This window comes from Poeciliopsis prolifica, unplaced genomic scaffold (genome assembly GCF_027474105.1).
Source record: "Poeciliopsis prolifica strain line A6 unplaced genomic scaffold, Auburn_PproV2 SCAFFOLD016, whole genome shotgun sequence".
Lineage (NCBI taxonomy): Eukaryota > Metazoa > Chordata > Actinopteri > Cyprinodontiformes > Poeciliidae > Poeciliopsis > Poeciliopsis prolifica.
Window position 1 is genome coordinate 6,438,728 of NW_026562391.1, and position 19,344 is coordinate 6,458,071.

Consider the following 19,344-nt stretch of genomic DNA (forward strand, 5'->3'; position numbering starts at 1 on the left):
GATTCATGTGTGCTGGGTTCATCTAAATGCTGCAGGCCAGAAGATCTCGAGGAATAAAGATGGAGAAATAGACTTTTAAGAGTATTGTTTTGTAATAATATGTTCTTTAACAAATATTAAAAAATGTTATGCATTAAAGGCAAGTTTATTTTTATAGGAACAGGCAATTTATGGTGCCTTACCTGATGAGAACACAGAACAACACACATGCAACCAATAAAAAATTCTAAATTTATTAATTCATAATGATTAACAAAAACCATTATGAAATATAGAAATGAAGAATGGAAGAATAGAATTGAACATAAAAATATTTAGGCCTGTTATAATTCCTCCTTATCTACATACTTGTCAGTGTGTGAAGATGATGACCTTCTCTAGGTCTGATTTTTTTTTAAACTAAACCGAAAGAACTCAAGTGACTTGTTTGTAACAAAGACGATGTCCAGTAAATAAAAATTAATCATTTTTTTCCCTTTCGTTTCCATTTCATCCTCTCCCTGCTTCTTTTCCACTTCATTTGTGCCATCTCGCCTCTGTATTATTTTATTCTTCTTACCAAACGGCCTTCCTCAGCTTCCTCTCACTCGCAGCCCTCCTCCTGTTCTCCTTCTCCAGCTCTCAGCATAGAGAGTCTGTCTTCCTCCTCAGACCACAGCTCCTCCCAGCTCCCACTGGGCGCCAGCAGCGACCAGGAGCAGAGCTTCAGCAAGAGTGTCTCGGAACCGTCCATCTCGTCACCCGGCGACGACCCGTCGTCCTCGTCCTCAGCAGATCTCCTGAACCATTCCTCCCAAAGCTCCTTCCCGTCTGCTTCGCCTCCCAATGCCAGCTCTGCTCCGGCCACTCCGCAGACCAGCCGCAACACTGGAGCCAGGCCACCTCGACCGGCCACCACTCCCAGCCCGCTGACCACGCAGGCACACAACAAAGTAATGAAATCGCATCCACCTGGACATCTTATTGTCCAGCTGTATATCTGTTACATCAAATGTCAGATTTGTTGATTAGTGTGACCAGCACAATGTCAGTTTTAACTTTTGTTATGATACATTATGAAGCCAAAAGAAAAAATTACCTCAGAAATACACAGGGCCAACCTCGAGAATCAACTCGGACCCAGTTTCACACAAATGCAAGGACGCTAGCATAAATGTTTGGTTGTTGAACGAGACCGTTCAGCGTCGCTATCAAGCTAAACTTTTTGTTTAGCTAATTTTCTTGTCTCTTCTACCAAGAGACATGCAAACATACCTTTATCTATCTTGGCTTTTTTCTATTCTTCCTCTTTTTCTCTCTCCCTGAAGAGTAAGTTCTCTTTTGCAACATTGGGTTGTTTGCTTATCTTCCATCAAATGCTTTTTTTTTTTTTTTCTTTTTTTTTTGTAGAGGTTTTGTAAGGAGAATCCCTTCAACAGGAAAGCTTCTCCTTCCAATTCTAAGTCTGAAACGCCACCTTCCAAAGGTCCTCGTCCTGCCAGACCCCCGGCACCAGGACACGGCTTCCCACTTATCAAACGCAAGGTATGAGGTAGCTTGGCCTGATCGTGTTTTACATTTTTTTAATGATACCAATAGGATACGTTCTCACCAGGCTCCAAATAATTCTTGCAGGTGCAGTCGGACCAGTACATCCCAGTAGAGGACATCCATGCGGAGTTGCTTCAGCTGGAGAAGCAGCTGGATGAGCTGGAGCAGAGAGGGGTGGAGCTGGAGAAGAAGCTGAGAGACACTCCTAACGGTATCATATGTGTGGTTTCTGTTAGTTCTCGATGCAATACAATGAATATAAAAAGTCTACTCACCCTTGGAAATATATTTTTGTGACGTTACAAAAAATGGTGACAAAGCTAAATAATTTCAGAGCTTGTTTCACCTTTTCATGTGACCGTTGCTTTGTACAGCTCAAAAGGGAAAAAAGTACATTTGTTAGAAAATGGTGAAACATGAAAGAGTAATCAGGTTGAATAAGATTTATGGATAATCTTAAAGCAGTACTTTGTTGAATCATTTTTCAATTCCAGCTTTCAGTCTTCTGTGGTAGTTGTAGGATTTTCATTAAATGTGCATCACTTTGGCTAAACCTGCGGTTTGTACAGGATTTACAAAGGATCAAAATCTCATCGCACTAAAAAAAACAGTAGGATAAATAGTGAAGTCACTACAGAAACTGTCAAGACGAGGGCGGGTCAGAGAGGCTGCTAGGAATCCGCCAGTTGTGGCAATGTTCGACGAGAACTTATTGCGTTCTACTTATCAAAACAACTAACTAATGTGTTCTCCATATATCTGGATTGAAGAGAGAAGGTTTTTCTTTAAAAGTAAACTTCTGGGCATGGCTAAAATCTCCTAATCCCTTCTGTAAAACAAATGATAGTTTTGTGAAACTATCATACATTAAAACTTTTGACCATAATTTGGCACTAAAACGACATCCCATCTCAATTGGAGAGAAAAAATTACGCTTTCCACAACAAAACATACTTTGCTTTTCAGTTTTCAGTTAATTGCATCGTTACGCGTCACATTAAAGGTAGGAAAAGCTCTGAAGTGACTCCTGTTCTCCTCTTTTTATGTCGCAGAAACATTTCTCCAGGTGTGCAGAGATGATTTCTGTTCAACATAAGTATTCAATGACATTTAATGCAAAGTCATGCTGAAGTCTTTCTCTTCTGTTCTTTGTGAAGACGAGGATGAGGAGCGCCTCCTGGTGGACTGGTTCACTCTGATTCACGATAAACATCATTTAGTGCGACGTGAAGCTGAGCTGGTTTACACGTAAGTAATACAGAAGAAACGGTTCTCTTCGTACTTTGATGCTCTCGTCAAGCAAACGGTTAAATGAATCAGTCTTTTTGTGGAGATAAAAATATAACAAGTTTTATTTTCCTGTGTATGGTTGTGTAAATTTATCTGCAGCTAGTTTTAACCGACATAAAATTACAGAAGAATAGGACTTTTTTTGTGCATCTGCAATCTTTCAACCCATTTGCAGATCCAGAAACTATCGGGAAACTTTTATTTGCTTGACTCTTTACTTATTGGCCCAAATCGTTGATGCTTCTGTACACAAAACCTTTGACGGTATTTCTATCTTGTTTTTGTACCACAGTGCAAACATGCAATAATGGATTGTTTTCTAAGGAGACAATGTTATATTGCATCTGATGGAAGTAGAACCATGAACCAGAATATGGTGTTTCGTTCTCCACACAGTGCAAAGCAGCAGAACCTGGAGGAGAGGCAAGCTGACGTGGAGTATGAGCTGAGGTGTCTTCTTAACAAACCAGGTTTTTATAGACTTCCATAATGCCCTTTAGCACAAACAGATTGTGTCTCTAACAGCGTAAAACAAATGTTTGTATTCTTTTTTTTTTAAACAACAGAGAAAGACTGGACCGAGGAGGACAAGAGTCGGGAACAGGAGCTAATGGCAGAGCTAGTTACCATCATTGAACAGCGCAACCAAATAGTTAACAGCATGGATCAGGAGCGACAGAGGTAGTCAGCAGCTTGCTTCACTGGTATCCATCACTGCTGTAGCTACTAGTGTATATTGATTGGTAATATTTATGATCGCTGTGTCAACAGGGAAGAAGAAGAAGACAAATTAATGGAGGCCATGCTGAAGAAAAAAGGTAGGATGTTTACAATTAGGCGTTGGGCTCCTAAATCAGTCAAAACATTTTTTGCAATTCACTTTTTTTTTTTCTTTTCTTCCTCTTCTGGTCAGACTTTCACAAGGATCCAGACAGTGACCACCAGAAGAAAAAAGGGACAAAGTTTAAACCCATCAAGGTGCTGAAGAGGCTGAGCCATAAAGGAGACGCAGGAAAGAGCCAAAGCCCCCGCAAGGACAAAAGCTGAGGAGCAGGGACTTGTTGGATTGTTTTAACAAGACTAAATACGTTTTTATTAAAAGCAGAATTATGAAACATAACAGACCAACAAGAGAAACTTCACCTGCAACCTGGCATCTGCTCACAATGCTTCTAAAACGTCTGCAGTGACTGTTTCCATCTGTCTTTGTGTTTCAAAGCGATGGTCTAACAACGAGGGCTTTCTGAGCGCTGAGTAGTAAACATGGTGAAGTGTGAGGGACGCTTTTATTGCGCCACACTGATTTGTTTTATTTCCAAGCTTTAATCTTCTGGTGTTGCTCAGTGACCATGAAGGCAAGGCAGAGGATCATGTTTTAAACTTTTTGTTTCACCTTGATCTCTGAGACCCCCAAGTCATGGTTTTATTGTAGGGAACTTTGTGGGAGAGGATCCGATGTCTGGTTTCTGTAATGCTCTGACCTTCCGAGACGGTTTTTATCCAAATCCAGGTTTACTTGGGGAAATGAGAGGAGTTTTCTTTAGGAAGAAAACTGCATTCAAAACATCCTTTTACACATTTCTTGCCCTAAATAGTCAATCACGGTTAATCTTGGAAACAGAGACGGTTTGAGACTGCATCTGAGAATATATAATGATAAATTTATGTTGAAAACCAGAAAGAATAGAACAGCCCAACTACAGTTAAGGGGTGCACCGAATGCAGTTTTCTGGCTGATCGCTGATTACGGATCTTGAAAAAGCCTGAGTTGCCATTTTGGATTTTGGCACCTTTTTTTTTTTTGTTTTTTTGTCTGAAATGTTGCTGAATTGGCAGCTGTTAACTGCAAACCTGCAGACAGGACCTGGTGGGCTGGTGAATCAGTCACACTTCTCACAGGAGACAAGAAGAAGTGGCTGATTTTTAGGTCTTTGCTGAGGTAGATGATTGGGGGATAAGATTGACTTCACATTGTAAGTCTTGGACAATCACCGATCTCCAAACATTGAGAAAATCTTCACAGATACATCGGTACACCCCTAATCTATGAATGTAATTCATTCAGCCCTAGTGTGACCTACTGAAAGTGTCACTCTCTCTCGTTCTTCTGCAGCCTTATTTGCAAAAGCATTTTTTGTTTTCAACAAAGTTCTTACAGCAGTGGCGCTTCTCCTAACTACATTTTAAACACCCCACAGCTACAGAAAATATTCTCTATACTGTAACAGCGTCCACAGCTCAGATTTTTGTTACTGTGACCTGTACGGTGCGTTCAATGATCAGTAAAAAAAACATTTTTGAATTTCAGTTTGGCTACTCACACGTCAAAGTCTTTTAAGGTTGTTGCAGACTACACAGATTTACCTTAGGGTAAAGGGTCAGAATAAAATCATTGTAACATCCCAGCCTCTTGTACGACAACACACACTTTCCGCTAGCTCACACACACTCACAAAATAAGCAATGGGGGAAGTTATGAGGGTTATTACCTTAGGGTAAAGGTGATCCTACTCCTTAATATCCCCTTTACTCCTTAGGAGAGAAGATGGATCTTTTATTTGTTTCAACCCGTTTGGTTTGAACTGGTGGTACTATGGTTTTTTTTTAGGATGATTGTGTTTTTGCTTTAAACTGCAGCATTTTCCAACAAAAAGCTCAACCAGCAAAGTATAGCTGAAGAAATCCAGCTGCCATAGTGTCTCTGAAATACTTGCCGTTTGTTTGTGCCTGTGCTGGAAACTTACAGTATTTATGTGAAGTGTGTGTTTGGGGAAAAAAAGTGAAAGGGAGAAAATGTTTTTTTTTTGTTGTTTTTTTTAAATAACTTGTTCTGTTATAGTTATTATCGGCTTATCCGTCACACATGCAATAATTAGAATAAGCAAAATACCATTTTATAGGAGCTTTAACTATCAGGTTTACGTAGGCTTCTTTATGCATCCAATAACTCACATTACAAAGCCTTGCTGTTTGTATATTGCCTTAAGGTTCATAGGAAATCGTATTTATGATCTTGCTGTTTGAGTGCCATTTATTTAACTGCGCATGTGGATGAAGGTCTGCAGAGTTCATGTAAATGTGTGTGTTTTTGCTCTGCTCATGTTTTTGTCATTTAGTTTCACTCCTCTGTCGTCGCTCTGCCTCCGCTCTGTGCTTGTTTTTTGTCCAGCGTGAACCAAGGGCTTCTGCCGCGCATCTTTCTCGTCTCTACTGTATTCTGCAACAGCTGCCGGATTAAATAACATACTGACAGATGTAGGGTGAAGAATAAACCAAATTTATTTATCCAGTTTGTTGTTTTCCACTGATGCATAAACTTGAAACATGAGCCGGGCAGTAGTTTGAAACGTTCTTTGCAGACCTGTCTCGTCAACGCTTGTTATTCCTTGAATTGACGTTCACTTGTCTGTGTTCTGCTTGGAACTGCGTTCCTTTTCCAAGGCCTGCAGCTCATGAAGCTTCTGTTGGTAAAAGGGACAGGAAAAATGTGTTGTTAATTTAACATCCTGGGTGAGTGCAAATTCATCTCCAGCTGGCTTGACCCATACAATTTATGTATTTGCCATTTTCTTCTGCATATTTCTGTCATGACGGAGATCTTAACTTCCATTCCTAATGGTCTTAAGTTTTAAATTTGAGTTGGTGAGACCTGCAAAAACCACATGGAGCCTGCTGGGCAAGCAGTTCTTTTGCCAGTTGAGGAGGTATAACATTAAAATATTAAATGTTTGCTGTCCCAACAACAGGATTGTTCAACTGAGCGCATTTGTCAGTGATTTGAGATCGAAGGTCCGGGGAAACTTACGAAGCAAATTTTGCGTGTCCAGTTGGCGTCAGAGCCACATGACACTTGTCTTTCTGCACTTGCATTTTTGAAAGCCCTCCGCTGTGTAGAATATCTGTTTATTTGTGAAGGGTCAGAGGGAGACGAGCCTTCCTCTTATGATGGAAATATTTCTAGCAGCAACTCAAGAACCTGAATTTTGTGGAAATGAAATGCAAAATGGACTCCTATCTGTAAAGAAGACCGAGGAACAGTCCAGCCCTTTTTCTCCTTTACCTGGGTAAGACATGTCTGACCTCTGTTCCCATACTAGCTTCACACGCAGAATGCCCCAGTAGTAGCCCATTCCTTGAATACACCTGTGAACGGAGGCTCTTGAAGCAATCTCCACCTCATGGATTTCCCCCAATCTCTTGACTGCACTTTGCTTTACCACATTTTATTCTTCCACTTGTAGTCAGTGATAATCTTTGATTATTACAATGCAAGGGTTATTGATGCTTGTCTCCTTGTCAAACAGTGAAATTAGCAGTCTCCACCATGAGTATGTTGGTCAAAATATTCCTTCTGTACTGATCTTATGCTTTATTCAAATTTCCTGATGCCCCGAATTTAGTTAGAATTTTTTTTTTCTTATCAGACATGATCATTCAAATTAACAACAATAAACACTTAAATACATATGCATAAATTTTTAGACAATGTGGTAGCCAGCATGGGTGTAAAAATGCATTTTTGACAACATGAACCGCTTGCTCACCTCTGATATCTGAGAGTTGACGACGAAGGTGTGCTCGTTCTGTCCCAGAGCTGCCATGTCATCCAGAAACTGTTTCCTTTCTTCTATTTCATTTAACACTACAGAACAGAAAAACGCTTCATGTGAGGAACACAGAAAAAAAAAAAAAAAAAAAAAGCTAGAGAGATTCAGAGAATTATGAAGACTAATTCACAATCAAGACTCATCCTTGATGGGTTGATTTTGTGACGTTGCTCCTCCATCTGGATGACTGTTCCCAGCATTACCTTCCTCATAGGCGTCGGGCTTCTGCGGTTCCTCCGGTTTGCGAGCGGCTTTTTTTAAAATCATCCCGGCGTCTTCATATCTTCCTGTTGCCATGAAATTCTGAAGCCTCCTCTTCTCATCCTCCATATCTCCTGAGAGTGCAATCAGAGAAGGGATCAGTGTGAACCGGTCTCGGGTCTGAAAGTTCTGAACATTCTCCTGCTTTTGCAGGAGTTTCATAACGACCGAAGTTCAGTCAAATATGATTTCGGGTACATACGATAGGGGCCAGGGTGAAACATTTCCCTCTCGTAGCTCTTCCCAGCTCGACAAGCTTCAGCATTGCGTTTCACATTCCTTCTCGGCTTGGATTGATAGGCAGGTTTACTTGCAGTAGCTTTTTCTGAAGCAGAAGTCGACAAAGCTGCACCAACGCAGGAGGAAAGCTTTTTATTTACGTATTTTTAAAACTGCTGACTGAACATGAACAGTGTATACTCAGCCATATTTGGCCTAGAACTAAAACGTCTAACCATTTAACATCAATGCAATAACTACCGTCACTGTATATAAAAATGATCATTTATAAACTCGTTATACCTTGCTAAAGAATCTTTCTGTACCATATGAGCTTTTCACATTTTGCCATGTTAAAGTTGCATAATTTCCACCACAAAAGAGATTATAATTAAGAGTTGAAATGAAAACTGCAGAATTGTTAGCTGTTTTGATGTTGTGCATTTGTAGATATATAGATTTGCAAATTTTTTTTTTAAAAAGGGTTTTCATTTACATGGATGATTTTCTGAAGGTCACTAGATGCACGATGATCTTATTTTAAAAGTGACATAATACATGCCATACTTTAGATAACTTTGTGAAGCCAAAGTATTCCCAATTTCCTGCTCAGCTTCACAACTATGCACAACTTGTCACAAAAACAATTGCATTACAAGCTTGTTTTGTTGTTGTTGTGGTTTGTAACTAACAAAATATGAAAAATAATTTTCTGTGGTAAAACATTACTGCTTCTGATATGAACAGACTTACGCTTGTCTGGCCTGATGCTCTCTTTTCTCTTGACGCATATAAGGTCCGCCTCTTCTTTCCTCACTGAACAAATCAGAAGAACATCATGGAAGAAAAAGCACAAGTGAGACTAGGAGTGCTGAACCACTGACCTCGCTGCACAATAACACTATCTCATCCTCTGAGGGCGCCTATATAAAGCCAAATGATGGGTGTTTTTAATGTACTGTCAAAGGCTTTGATAGCTATAGCTATGTTTTCATCTATCCTTAGCTATGCAGCTGATATCAAAAATTAGATTTAAAACTATAGTGTATTAATATAGTTAATTTCATGAGTGGAAACAGTAAAATAATAATAAAAATGCATCCACTCACAATGCCTTAATTCCTCGGTCTCCTTGTTGTACCGTGGGTGTCTGGGATTATTCCACAGTCCTCCTCCTCCTGCACCTCTGAAGATGTTCTCCATCTGCAAACAGATGGAGAACATGGTGCTGGCGACGAGCTCGCCAGGCAAACTATCTTTGCGTGGACTTTCCATTGACTTCCATTCGTTTCTACAGCATAAACCTTACCCTAACCCTAACCGCTGCATGTCTAACCGTAACCCTAACCAAAACTCAATTCACACCTTAGTCCTAAATTTGACCTCTGACCCAAAAAGGCTGCAGTCCCCACAAGGAGCAGTAGGTCCCCACAACATAGCATGTGTCAGGAAAATGGTCCCCACAAGGTATTAGAAACAAACGCACGCCACACGCGCGCGCGCACGCACACACACACACAAGAATTATATATATATATATATATATATATATATATATATATATATATATATATGGTAAAGACATTTAAACAATTTACTTTTTTTAAAATAACTAGCTTGTTTTAACAAGGCAACCGAACAGAAATCATAATAAACTGACTGGTTTCCAGACAACAAAGGGAAAAACATTCTAAAAACAGGACGAACAAAAACAGCCAAGTTTCACCTGCTCTGAGTTTTAAAAGCCCGCAAATCCAGAACTCCGCTCAAGAACTTGCTATGGAAACGCTATGGCCGTTGCTATGGCGTTTCCACAGCAACAGCGAAAGAGTCGGAAAGTATGACGTCACAGCGGTTGTTTCTGAATCGTTTCTTTACGTTTGATTTCAGCAGGTTTGACCGTGAAAGCCGAATGTATTCGATGTGAAAGAAGAAACACAAAAAGTTCTTAACACTTTCATTTATTTAAGTTAAAAATAAGTCTGAATTTCCGAGTCTTGAATCATAATTTACATTTTCAGTCAAAACTACCAGTTTCAATATGGTAATTATCAGCTTGGAAGCAAAAAATAATAGAAGCACGTCAGGAATACATGAGTCGTAATTGTCGCATTCAGACTCCTAGTCATGAGACACAAAGTCAAAATAGCAAGTTTCAAAACTGAAATTATAAAGTGCAAAGTTATCTTTATGACCTTTGGCTTTTAAAGTGGCAATTATGTCTTTTAAATTTTTTTAAACATGACGAATAAAGTCAGCAATCTAACACAAAAACCTATGAGGTGCAAAGTCATAATTAAGTCATCATTTTCATTTCTTTCAGACGAGTTCCAGAGTTATGCTTTTGAAAGTCGTTTCTTTGAATCTACATCCCATAGATTGTCTTTCTTGAGTTTTTTTTTTATTGTTTTTATTCAAATACAAGCATTTCTTTAACCTTTGGCCTCCATAGAAACACAAGTCTTTCTATTAATGGTTACGAAGGAGAATACCCGTTAAATAACATTTATTTTCTACCGTACACATCAAAATGTGTTTTTAGTTGTACAAGTGATCCAGATTTTAGTCTACACCATCAGAATGAGAAAGCTACTAAGTTTGTATAGTGTGACAACTTCATAGTTCTGAAACAACACAGGGATTCACACTTTCACCTCCAACCGTTCAAGCTCTCGCCTCGTCCCAGGCAGGCGCTTGGTTGGGCATCTATCCCAGAACGCTTGTTGGAGAACTTTATGAATCAAACAAACTTCATGTTTAAGGCCATTGGACTTTCATTATGAACGTCGGCTGTAATCATCATTTTTATATATATATATATATATAATATATTGTATATATATATATTATATATATAGGAGTATGCCCGTCCCGTCATACACACAGAGGAGGCCAGTTGGTTGAATTTTCTGTAATAACTGTAATAAATGGTCAACACAAATTAGTACAGTGAGCTCCAATACTGGTCCATCAGCTCTCCGCATACACAGTAGAGCGCTCAACAGACTGCGTCACAAACAATCATTACAATCTGGCTTAACAACATATTTTTCTAACAAATGATCGTATAGTGATATTTGATTATTAATACTTCTTTAAAATTAATTTAACACAATCTGGTCTATTTCCTATAAATAAATAAAAAAATAGACAGACAACAATCAAATTTAACTAATAAACTAATTAACAGTAACTTCTAACTGAAACAGGGAACAAACAAACTGACAAGCTGGTAAATACAGCAAACCGACAATACAACAGACAAACCGACAACTCAACTGAAGAAAAACTGACAAACATAACTGACAAAATAATTTACTAATAAATAATATAATATAATTACCTGTAATAAATGGTCAACACAAATTAGTACAGTGAGCTCCACTACTGGTCCATCAGCTCTCCGCATACTGCAATAAAACTCCACGTCAGTCTTTGAGCACACCTACTATACTATTCAGAAAAGAACTGGATTTGGTGACTTACCACAGTAGAGCGCTCAACAGACTGCGTGGAATTTACGGTTTAGCTTTGTATTTATAGGCAACCAGTAGGGGGCGCCAAAAACCATTCATCACATGGTAATTACAAAAACATATTTTAGCAAGAATTTCATCTTAATACCCGTTACATACACCCCCCTGAAATTCTGCTAAATATGAAAAATATGATCAAACAAAACAAAACAATCAAATAAAGTGGGTGTACTAAGGGAAAAGCAAAAAAAGAAAAAAAAGTGCAACACTAGGAACGAAAGTGGGTATACTTGTCAGTGCAAAAACTCTGCCAAAAGGGAGTATGTAAAGAAAGGAGTTGATCAAATTCCTAACTAAACACAGACTCAAAAGTGCCCATTACACCTTTGAAATGTAACACTGTTCCTATGACCCTAAAAGCACTACTCAAGCACCTCTATGGTTAACACGGTTTAACTCTGCTACTTAAACTGAAAATGCATTTGAAAAAAACGAAATTAGGGAACTAACAGACACTGCAGATAAAGAAGTTTCATCTACTTCTTGATTATTCATCTCACAAATAAGACGTCTGGGAGGCCTGATGGAACTACGGTCCCTAAGAATACGACGGTCAAGCTTTGTAGAAACAATTTGAGGTGAGGAGCCTGGAATGTCTGAACAGTCATCGTTTGGAGCAGCCGTCACAGGAGCGTCAACGTCTGTGAGGTATTTGTCAGGAGCAAACATGTCTGTGGAAGGGGCTGTCATCATGTCTGAGGGTAGAATGTCACTGTCACTGTCACTGTTCTCCGGCTCATCAGGTGTGTCTGGACATAGACCACTTCCATGCACAGCAGTAGTACTGTCAGATTCGTGGTCCTCAGCATTCTCACATGGCAAGAAGCTAACAGAGAGTAGCAGGTTTCTGTGGACAACTCTCTCTCTGCCCGTTAGGACATCTTTAACTCTGTAGACATTGATATCAGGCCTGACTGATATGACCTCATAAGGGGTAGATTCCCACTTGTCTGCAATCTTGCGTTTTCCTTGCACTCCTCTGTTGGCAATCAGGACTCTGTCTCCAATGACTAGAGGTGAGCCTTTGATCTTACGGTTGTACAGGTTGGCATGGCGAGTCTGTTCCTTGAGACTGTTTTTCTGCACAATTTGAGCAGCCTTGTGTAGATCTTTTTTTAGGTGGGAAACAAAGTCTGAGTGGTTGACAACAGTGTTGTCGGTAAGGGTATGTTGAAACATCACGTCAACAGGTAGACGAGGGATCCTTCCAAATAGCAGGTAGAATGGTGCGAACCCTGTTGTCTCATGCTCTGTGCAGTTATAGCAGAAGGTTAGTAGTTGCAGCATTTGTGGCCACTTTGCTTTTGGCTGAGGAGGAAGGGATCTGATCATGTCTCCCAGAGTCCTGTTGAATCTCTCTGCAACACCATTCCCCATGGGGTGATAGGGAGTTGTATGGGATTTCTGTATTCCAGCCATTTCTAGAAGCTCTTTGATTAGTTTGCTCTCAAAGTTGGCCCCTTGGTCAGAATGTATACGACAAGGAAACCCATAAATGAGAAAGAAGTTGTTCCAGAGACGACGAGCAACTTCCTTGGCAGTCTGATTCTTACAGGGGAAGGCATGTGCCATCTTGGAAAAATGATCAGTCACAACTAGAACATCCACAGACTTGTTCCCTTGCTCAGCAGTCCAAAGTCTATGCAGACTAATTCCATAGGCTAGTGACTATGTTTTGGAGTGGTGCACGGCTGTGCGGTTCCGCTGTCTTTCCTACAATGCAGCGCTGACAGCACCGAACATAGTTCATTACATCACGGCCCATGCCACTCCAGAAAAATCTTTGTCTCACCAGAGACAAGGTACGGTGCTGGCCTTGGTGACCTGCTGCATCATGGAGACCATGGAGAACTTTTTGCTTCATTGAGTCAGGTACTATGAACTGGAGGATTTTCTTGTTCATGTGAGGATCTCTCCTTGCCTTGTACAGCATGCCATTCTGTATGGTGAGTCTGGTCCAGTGTTTCAGCAGCTTAATCACGCTCTGTGATTCATTAGTCCTTTCACGTTTGGTAGGTCTTCTATGTCTCCGTACAAAGTACATGGCTCTGTTGATTGTGTCGTCAGCTTCCTGCCAATTGACAAGCTGGCTCTGTGGGAATGCAGATGACTGGTTTTCATCCAGAAGAAAATTGGGGTCAATACTAGTTCCCATCATTTGGCTCACACCTCCGCTGGACTGAACATTGAAGATGGCAGCAACCTCCTCTGCTGAGACTGAGCCTTTTGTGTTTAGTGGAACTGTATCTTGAATTGGATCATTTGGTATCTCACCACCATCATCTACAATAGCTTGACAGTTGTTGGACACTCTGAACATCCTGCACGAGTTTGTCATTCACACTGTTGACCTGGTCCAACAGCAAGGTATATGGCTCATTTACGAGGCGATGACCCACACATGACTGGACAAATGGCTCACGGCTCAAGGCATCTGCAACAATGTTCTTTGGGCCAGGGATGTATTTCAGGTCAAAGTCATATGCAGCAAGCTTTGCCACCCACCGCTGTTCACACGCATCAAGTCTGGGTTTGGTCAGGATATAGGTCAATGGATTATTGTCAGTCCATATGGTGAAGTGTCTGCCCTTCAACCAATGGCTGAATTTGTCACATACTGCCCATTTCAAGGCAAGAAATTCAAGCCGGTGTGCAGGGTAGTTCAGTTGGGAACGTGAAAGAGTTCTACTTGCAAAGGCGACTGGTCTGGCCACTTTTCCACCAGGTGGCAGTTGTGACAGGACAGCGCCAATCCCATCAAAGGATGCGTCGACAGCTAGAATAAATGGTGCCTTGAAATCTGGATGGGCTAGAGTAACACTTGTCATGAGGTCATGTTTCAGTGTCTCAAAAGCAATCTGGCATGCATCTGTCCAATCAGCAGGTGTCAGTTTCACATGACCTCTCTTTTTGACAAGTTTGCGACCTTGTTTGTGCTTGTTTTGAGCATCCAGTCCAGCTGTGAGCTTAAATAGTGGTTTTGCCTTTGCAGAACATGCCTCAATGAAGCTTTGATAGTACATCACCATGCCTAGATAAGTCCTGATTTTGCTAGGGCAAGGTGTTTTTCCATCAGACTCCATTAGGTCAGTGACTTGGACTTCATTTATGGCCTTCACTTTCTCAGGATCTGTTCGGACACCATGGTCATTGATGACATGTCCAAGAAACTTCACAGTCCGCCTTAGGAAGAAGCACTTCTTGGGTGCGAGTTTAAGATTGTGTTCTTTGAGACGGGAGAAAACCATTTGTAGGCGATGGAGTGCGGTTTCCTCTGTAGGTGCAAATACCATCAGATCATCAAGGTAGCACAATAGGCTTGTGAAGTTCTCATCCCCGAAATCGACATCATCATCCTCATGAATGTAGCCGGACTATTGCACAGGCCTTGAGGGAGGCGGTTGTATTCATGTAATCCAAAAGGAGATGAGAATGCTGTATATTTTTTGTCATCAGGGTGCAGAGGGACATTATAAAAGCCTGATGTCAGGTCCATTGTTGAGAAGAATGCATTACCACCAAGGGCAGCCAAAGCATCAGCTTGATGCGGTAGTGGGTAAGCATCTTTCACAGTTCTCGCGCATTGAGCCATCTGAAGTCAGTGCAGACTCTGAGGTCACCATTTGGTTTCCATACCAGAACAAGTGCAGATGCATACTCGCTGTTTGACTTCTGGATAATGCCTCTCTCTTCCATCTCATTCAGAGTCATTCTCAGTTTCTCATATTGGCTTGGTGGTATGCGCCTGTAGGGTAAACGAAATGGCTTGTCATCAACAAGATGGATGCGGTGAACGAACCCCTTAGCTTCTCCACAATCCATCTTGTGACGGGAGAAGATTGACTCATGCTGCACAATGAGGTCAAGGAGCTTGTCTTTCCACTGCAGTGGCACTTCACATGATTTCAGGTCAATGTCTTGCAGACCCAGAACTTTCAGCGTATTCATCATGTCCTCCTCTGACCTTGGTTGCACAACTGTACTCTGTATACATTGCACATTACACTCAATTTTGTCAGCTTTTGGCAGGTCTTCAACTGCAATACATGGAGACACATCTGCTAATTTGGCATTTCTCTTCAGTACTATAACCCTGTCTGTAGGATTGATGACCCTAACAGGTACCCATCGATCTCCCCAAAGAGGAGTGACAACTCTGCCAACAAGGATGTGTTTTGGTCCAGCTTTAGATCGTGTTGGCTCAACAATCACTGTACTGCCTGCTGACATCACCGCCGACTCAGGTAACTTGCTCCAGACAAGGTGCTCACTCTGTGGTTTCAGGGTCACACAACTTTTTACTTTCACTGTCCCTACTTTATCTGGAATGCAATCACGCCTCCAACGTTCTGTGTTGGATAACAGTGACAGAAATTGGCAGTGGTCAGGTGTTTGGCCATTGTTGGGTGAAGAAACTAGTCTCCAGTAACTGTCAGTGCTCTTTAGTTGGGTTAGAATGTTTTGATTGCATTGCTGCCAAGAATCATCTGTTCTGTCTGTCCTGGAACAACCATTGTTGGAATTATCATCCTGCATCCATAAACCATGACATCAAGGTCATACATGTCTTTGGGGAAAATCTGCTGTCCACCACAGCCTATAATCACATAGTCTTCAGCTGTGCCTTTCGTTATATCAGGACACTGCTGTAAAAGGGATTGAACAGAGGACTCACTTATTGTACAAGCCATTGAACCACTGTCTAATAGTGCTTTGAGGGTGGGGCCATTCTGTACAGACACAGGTGTGTAGAACAGGTTGTTAGTTTCTGCTATTCTTTGGGATCCCTGGAATATTGGTTTCTTGGATGAGGTCAATGTACTACTGTATAACTCAAAGAGGGATGCATTATCTTGGATTTCTGGAGACTCATTTTTAGTGGGAGGCTTATTGAGTTCATCTGCACTGTCCTCCCTTGTGTGCAGACCAGTCAGTTTTCCTGATGCTCTGGGGCAGCTCTTTTAGTTGGGCAGTTGTGGCGTGAATGACCTGGAGCATAACACTTGAAACAAAGCCTATTTTCTCTGCAATGTGACAAGGCACTGTGGTCATCAGCTTTGCAAATAATGCATGGTTTAATAGTGAAACCATTTATTATGTCTGCATTGTCTACAGGTCGCCTGGGTGGAATTCGCCTTCTTTCATGTGGCTGATTAGAGGCTCCATGTAGCAGAACCTTCTCTAACATCGACATTACATCTGTCAGGGAGACATACTGAGCGCTATGTGTCTGGGGGTACTCCTGACTGTTATGTGTAGGGATCAAGCCATGGCCCACTTCTGCTTTGTGCACTTTAATGTCTACTGTCTTCTCGTGGCGCACGGGGAAAGTTTCTTTACAGCTCATCTCAGCATGGTACTGATTCAGCACCTCCAGGACTTCACATGCTGACCACCTGTCAATAGTTTTGGATCTGAAAGTGAGAGCCAGGTCTTTACAGGACAATTCCTAATAAACATACGTGTCACCTCCATCTCAGGATTTTCAAATGATTTGCCCTGCTCTCTCAGGCAGTCAGAAGCAAGGTCAGCTGCTCTGTTTTAGTCTCAGCCAGTAGTCATATGGGTCTTCGTGGTCTTTGGGCAAGGTCGAGTAAAAGTCAGCTAAGGGGACAGCAGAGTATTTAGAAGAGCTGAAGTGTTTTCTGAGGAGACTATAAATCATGTCAGGATGAGCAGTGATGTTAATGTTACTATTTCTAATCCCAAACTTAACTACATCCTTAGCCTTTCCCCTTAGATGCATAAGGATTTCCTCAGCCTGCTCTTCAATCTTAACATCAGTTTTCCTAATGAATGTTCTCATCTGATCTTCCCAATCATGCACTGTAGTGGAGTCTGAGCCATTACCTGCAAACATGGAGGTTCTTTGACCTTTCTCTGCATGACAACCTGAACCTGGGATACATCAGATACACAACCAGACTGACCCACAGTACTCCCTGCAGTGTGTGTGGCTGTAGAACTGGGAGAAACTGTGATATGTGGCTGTATGCGTGAAATGATGCTGTCAGCCAGCTGATGTCCTATCTCTTGTAAAACAGATTTCATCTGTGCAGTTCCACATTCAGAACTGTCACTAGTAGGATTATGGACTCTAGCACTAGGAATTTCATCTAATGAGGGCATAAGACCACCAGGAGCAGGACTATCAACAGAAAAAGGAATGGGAGCAAGCACACCTCTTCCTCTTCCAAACTAATGGGGTGTGCTGAACCAAAAGTGGTTACTTTGATTAGACATTGTTCAGGGAGTTTAACAAGTGGAAAGATATTCAAAATCCAAAACACAATAGGAAATAAAATCATCAATTTGGAATAAACAAATAATAAACAAAATAAGTCAGAACAATTTGCATAGTATATTACTCTAATGCTCCATAAAGGTTTAAGTGTACTGCAACGTCTTTTCACTGTCCTGAAATGTTACTGTGAACATGAAACTATACACAAGGTGGTAAATGTATTCAAAACCCGATGTGGCAGACAGGACGGTCACAGGTTCGACGAGCTTGATTGTAGTCCAAGGTCACGGCACCAATGTAACAGCTTCCCCTTTATGCCCGTCCCGTCATACACACAGAGGAGGCCAGTTGGTTGAATTTTCTGTAATAACTGTAATAAATGGTCAACACAAATTAGTACAGTGAGCTCCAATACTGGTCCATCAGCTCTCCGCATACACAGTAGAGCGCTCAACAGACTGCGTCACAAACAATCATTACAATCTGGCTTAACAACATATTTTTCTAACAAATGATCGTATAGTGATATTTGATTATTAATACTTCTTTAAAATTAATTTAACACAATCTGGTCTATTTCCTATAAATAAAAAAAAATAGACAGACAACAATCAAATTTAACTAATAAACTAATTAACAGTAACTTCTAACTGAAACAGGGAACAAACAAACTGACAAGCTGGTAAATACAGCAAACCGACAATACAACAGACAAACCGACAACTCAACTGAAGAAACTGACAAACATAACTGACAAAATAATTTACTAATAAATAATATAATATAATTACCTGTAATAAATGGTCAACACAAATTAGTACAGTGAGCTCCACTGGTCCATCAGCTCTCCGCATACTGCAATAAAACTCCACGTCAGTCTTTGAGCACACCTACTATGACTATTCAGAAAAGAACTGGATTTGGTGACTTACCACAGTAGAGCGCTCAACAGACTGCGTGGAATTTACGGTTTAGCTTTGTATTTATAGGCAACCAGTAGGGGGCGCCAAAAACCATTCATCACATGGTAATTACAAAACATATTTTAGCAAGAATTTCATCTTAATACCCGTTACACTACATCCCATAGATTGTCTTTCTTGAGTTTTTTTTATTGTTTTTATTCAAATACAAGCATTTCTTTAACCTTTGGCCTAGAACACAGTCTTTCTATTAATGGTTACGAAGGAGAATACCCGTTAAATAACATTTATTTTCTGCCGTACACATCAAAATGTGTTTTTAGTTGTACAAGTGATCCAGATTTTAGTCTACACCATCAGAATGAGAAAGCTACTAAGTTTGTATAGTGTGACAACTTCTTCATAGTTCTGAAACAACACAGGGATTCACACTTTCACCTCCAACCGTTTCAAGCTCTCGCCTCGTCCCAGGCAGGCGCTTGGTTGGGCATCTATCCCAGAACGCTTGTTGGAGAACTTTATGAATCAAACAAACTTCATGTTTAAGGCCATTGGACTTTCATTATGAACGTCGGCTGTAATCATCATTCAGATGGGAAGAGAGTCTTTATCAGCGGCCGGCTCGTCATCGCGGATCAGCAGCAGCCTTTATCTGTGAGCAGGCAGCCGGCTGCCTTCGACCCGTTTCCACAGATAAACAGCAGCGAGGATATAATCACCTCCGATGCACAGGT

At 40.9% G+C, this 19,344-nt stretch overlaps 2 protein-coding genes across 6 annotated transcripts in view; one reads left to right on the forward strand and one right to left on the reverse strand.

The window, feature by feature from the left end:
* Positions 1 to 6,105, forward strand: part of micall1a (MICAL-like 1a) — a 19,117-nt gene extending 13,012 nt beyond the window's left edge. For 4 of the 5 annotated variants that reach the window (XM_055040811.1, XM_055040808.1, XM_055040810.1 and 1 more), the window contains 8 exons: positions 577 to 932; positions 1,390 to 1,524; positions 1,615 to 1,741; positions 2,688 to 2,778; positions 3,217 to 3,290; positions 3,387 to 3,501; positions 3,592 to 3,638; positions 3,734 to 6,105. In XM_055040811.1, the coding sequence (XP_054896786.1) occupies positions 577 to 932; positions 1,390 to 1,524; positions 1,615 to 1,741; positions 2,688 to 2,778; positions 3,217 to 3,290; positions 3,387 to 3,501; positions 3,592 to 3,638; positions 3,734 to 3,867 (1,079 nt within the window). In that variant the 3' untranslated portion in view covers positions 3,868 to 6,105. The remainder of the gene's footprint in view (positions 1 to 576; positions 933 to 1,389; positions 1,525 to 1,614; positions 1,742 to 2,687; positions 2,779 to 3,216; positions 3,291 to 3,386; positions 3,502 to 3,591; positions 3,639 to 3,733) is intronic. The other variant, XM_055040812.1, reaches the window with a different exon arrangement.
* Positions 6,082 to 9,772, reverse strand: cunh22orf23 (chromosome unknown C22orf23 homolog). The gene is made up of 7 exons (XM_055040831.1): positions 9,634 to 9,772; positions 9,017 to 9,110; positions 8,661 to 8,723; positions 7,891 to 8,034; positions 7,631 to 7,762; positions 7,365 to 7,462; positions 6,082 to 6,281 (listed from the first exon to the last, which is right to left on the reverse strand). Exons 2-7 carry the CDS (start codon positions 9,108 to 9,110, stop codon positions 6,219 to 6,221), a joined length of 594 nt encoding a protein of 197 aa, XP_054896806.1. The 5' UTR covers positions 9,634 to 9,772; the 3' UTR covers positions 6,082 to 6,218.
* Positions 9,773 to 19,344: the final 9,572 nt, after the last annotated feature.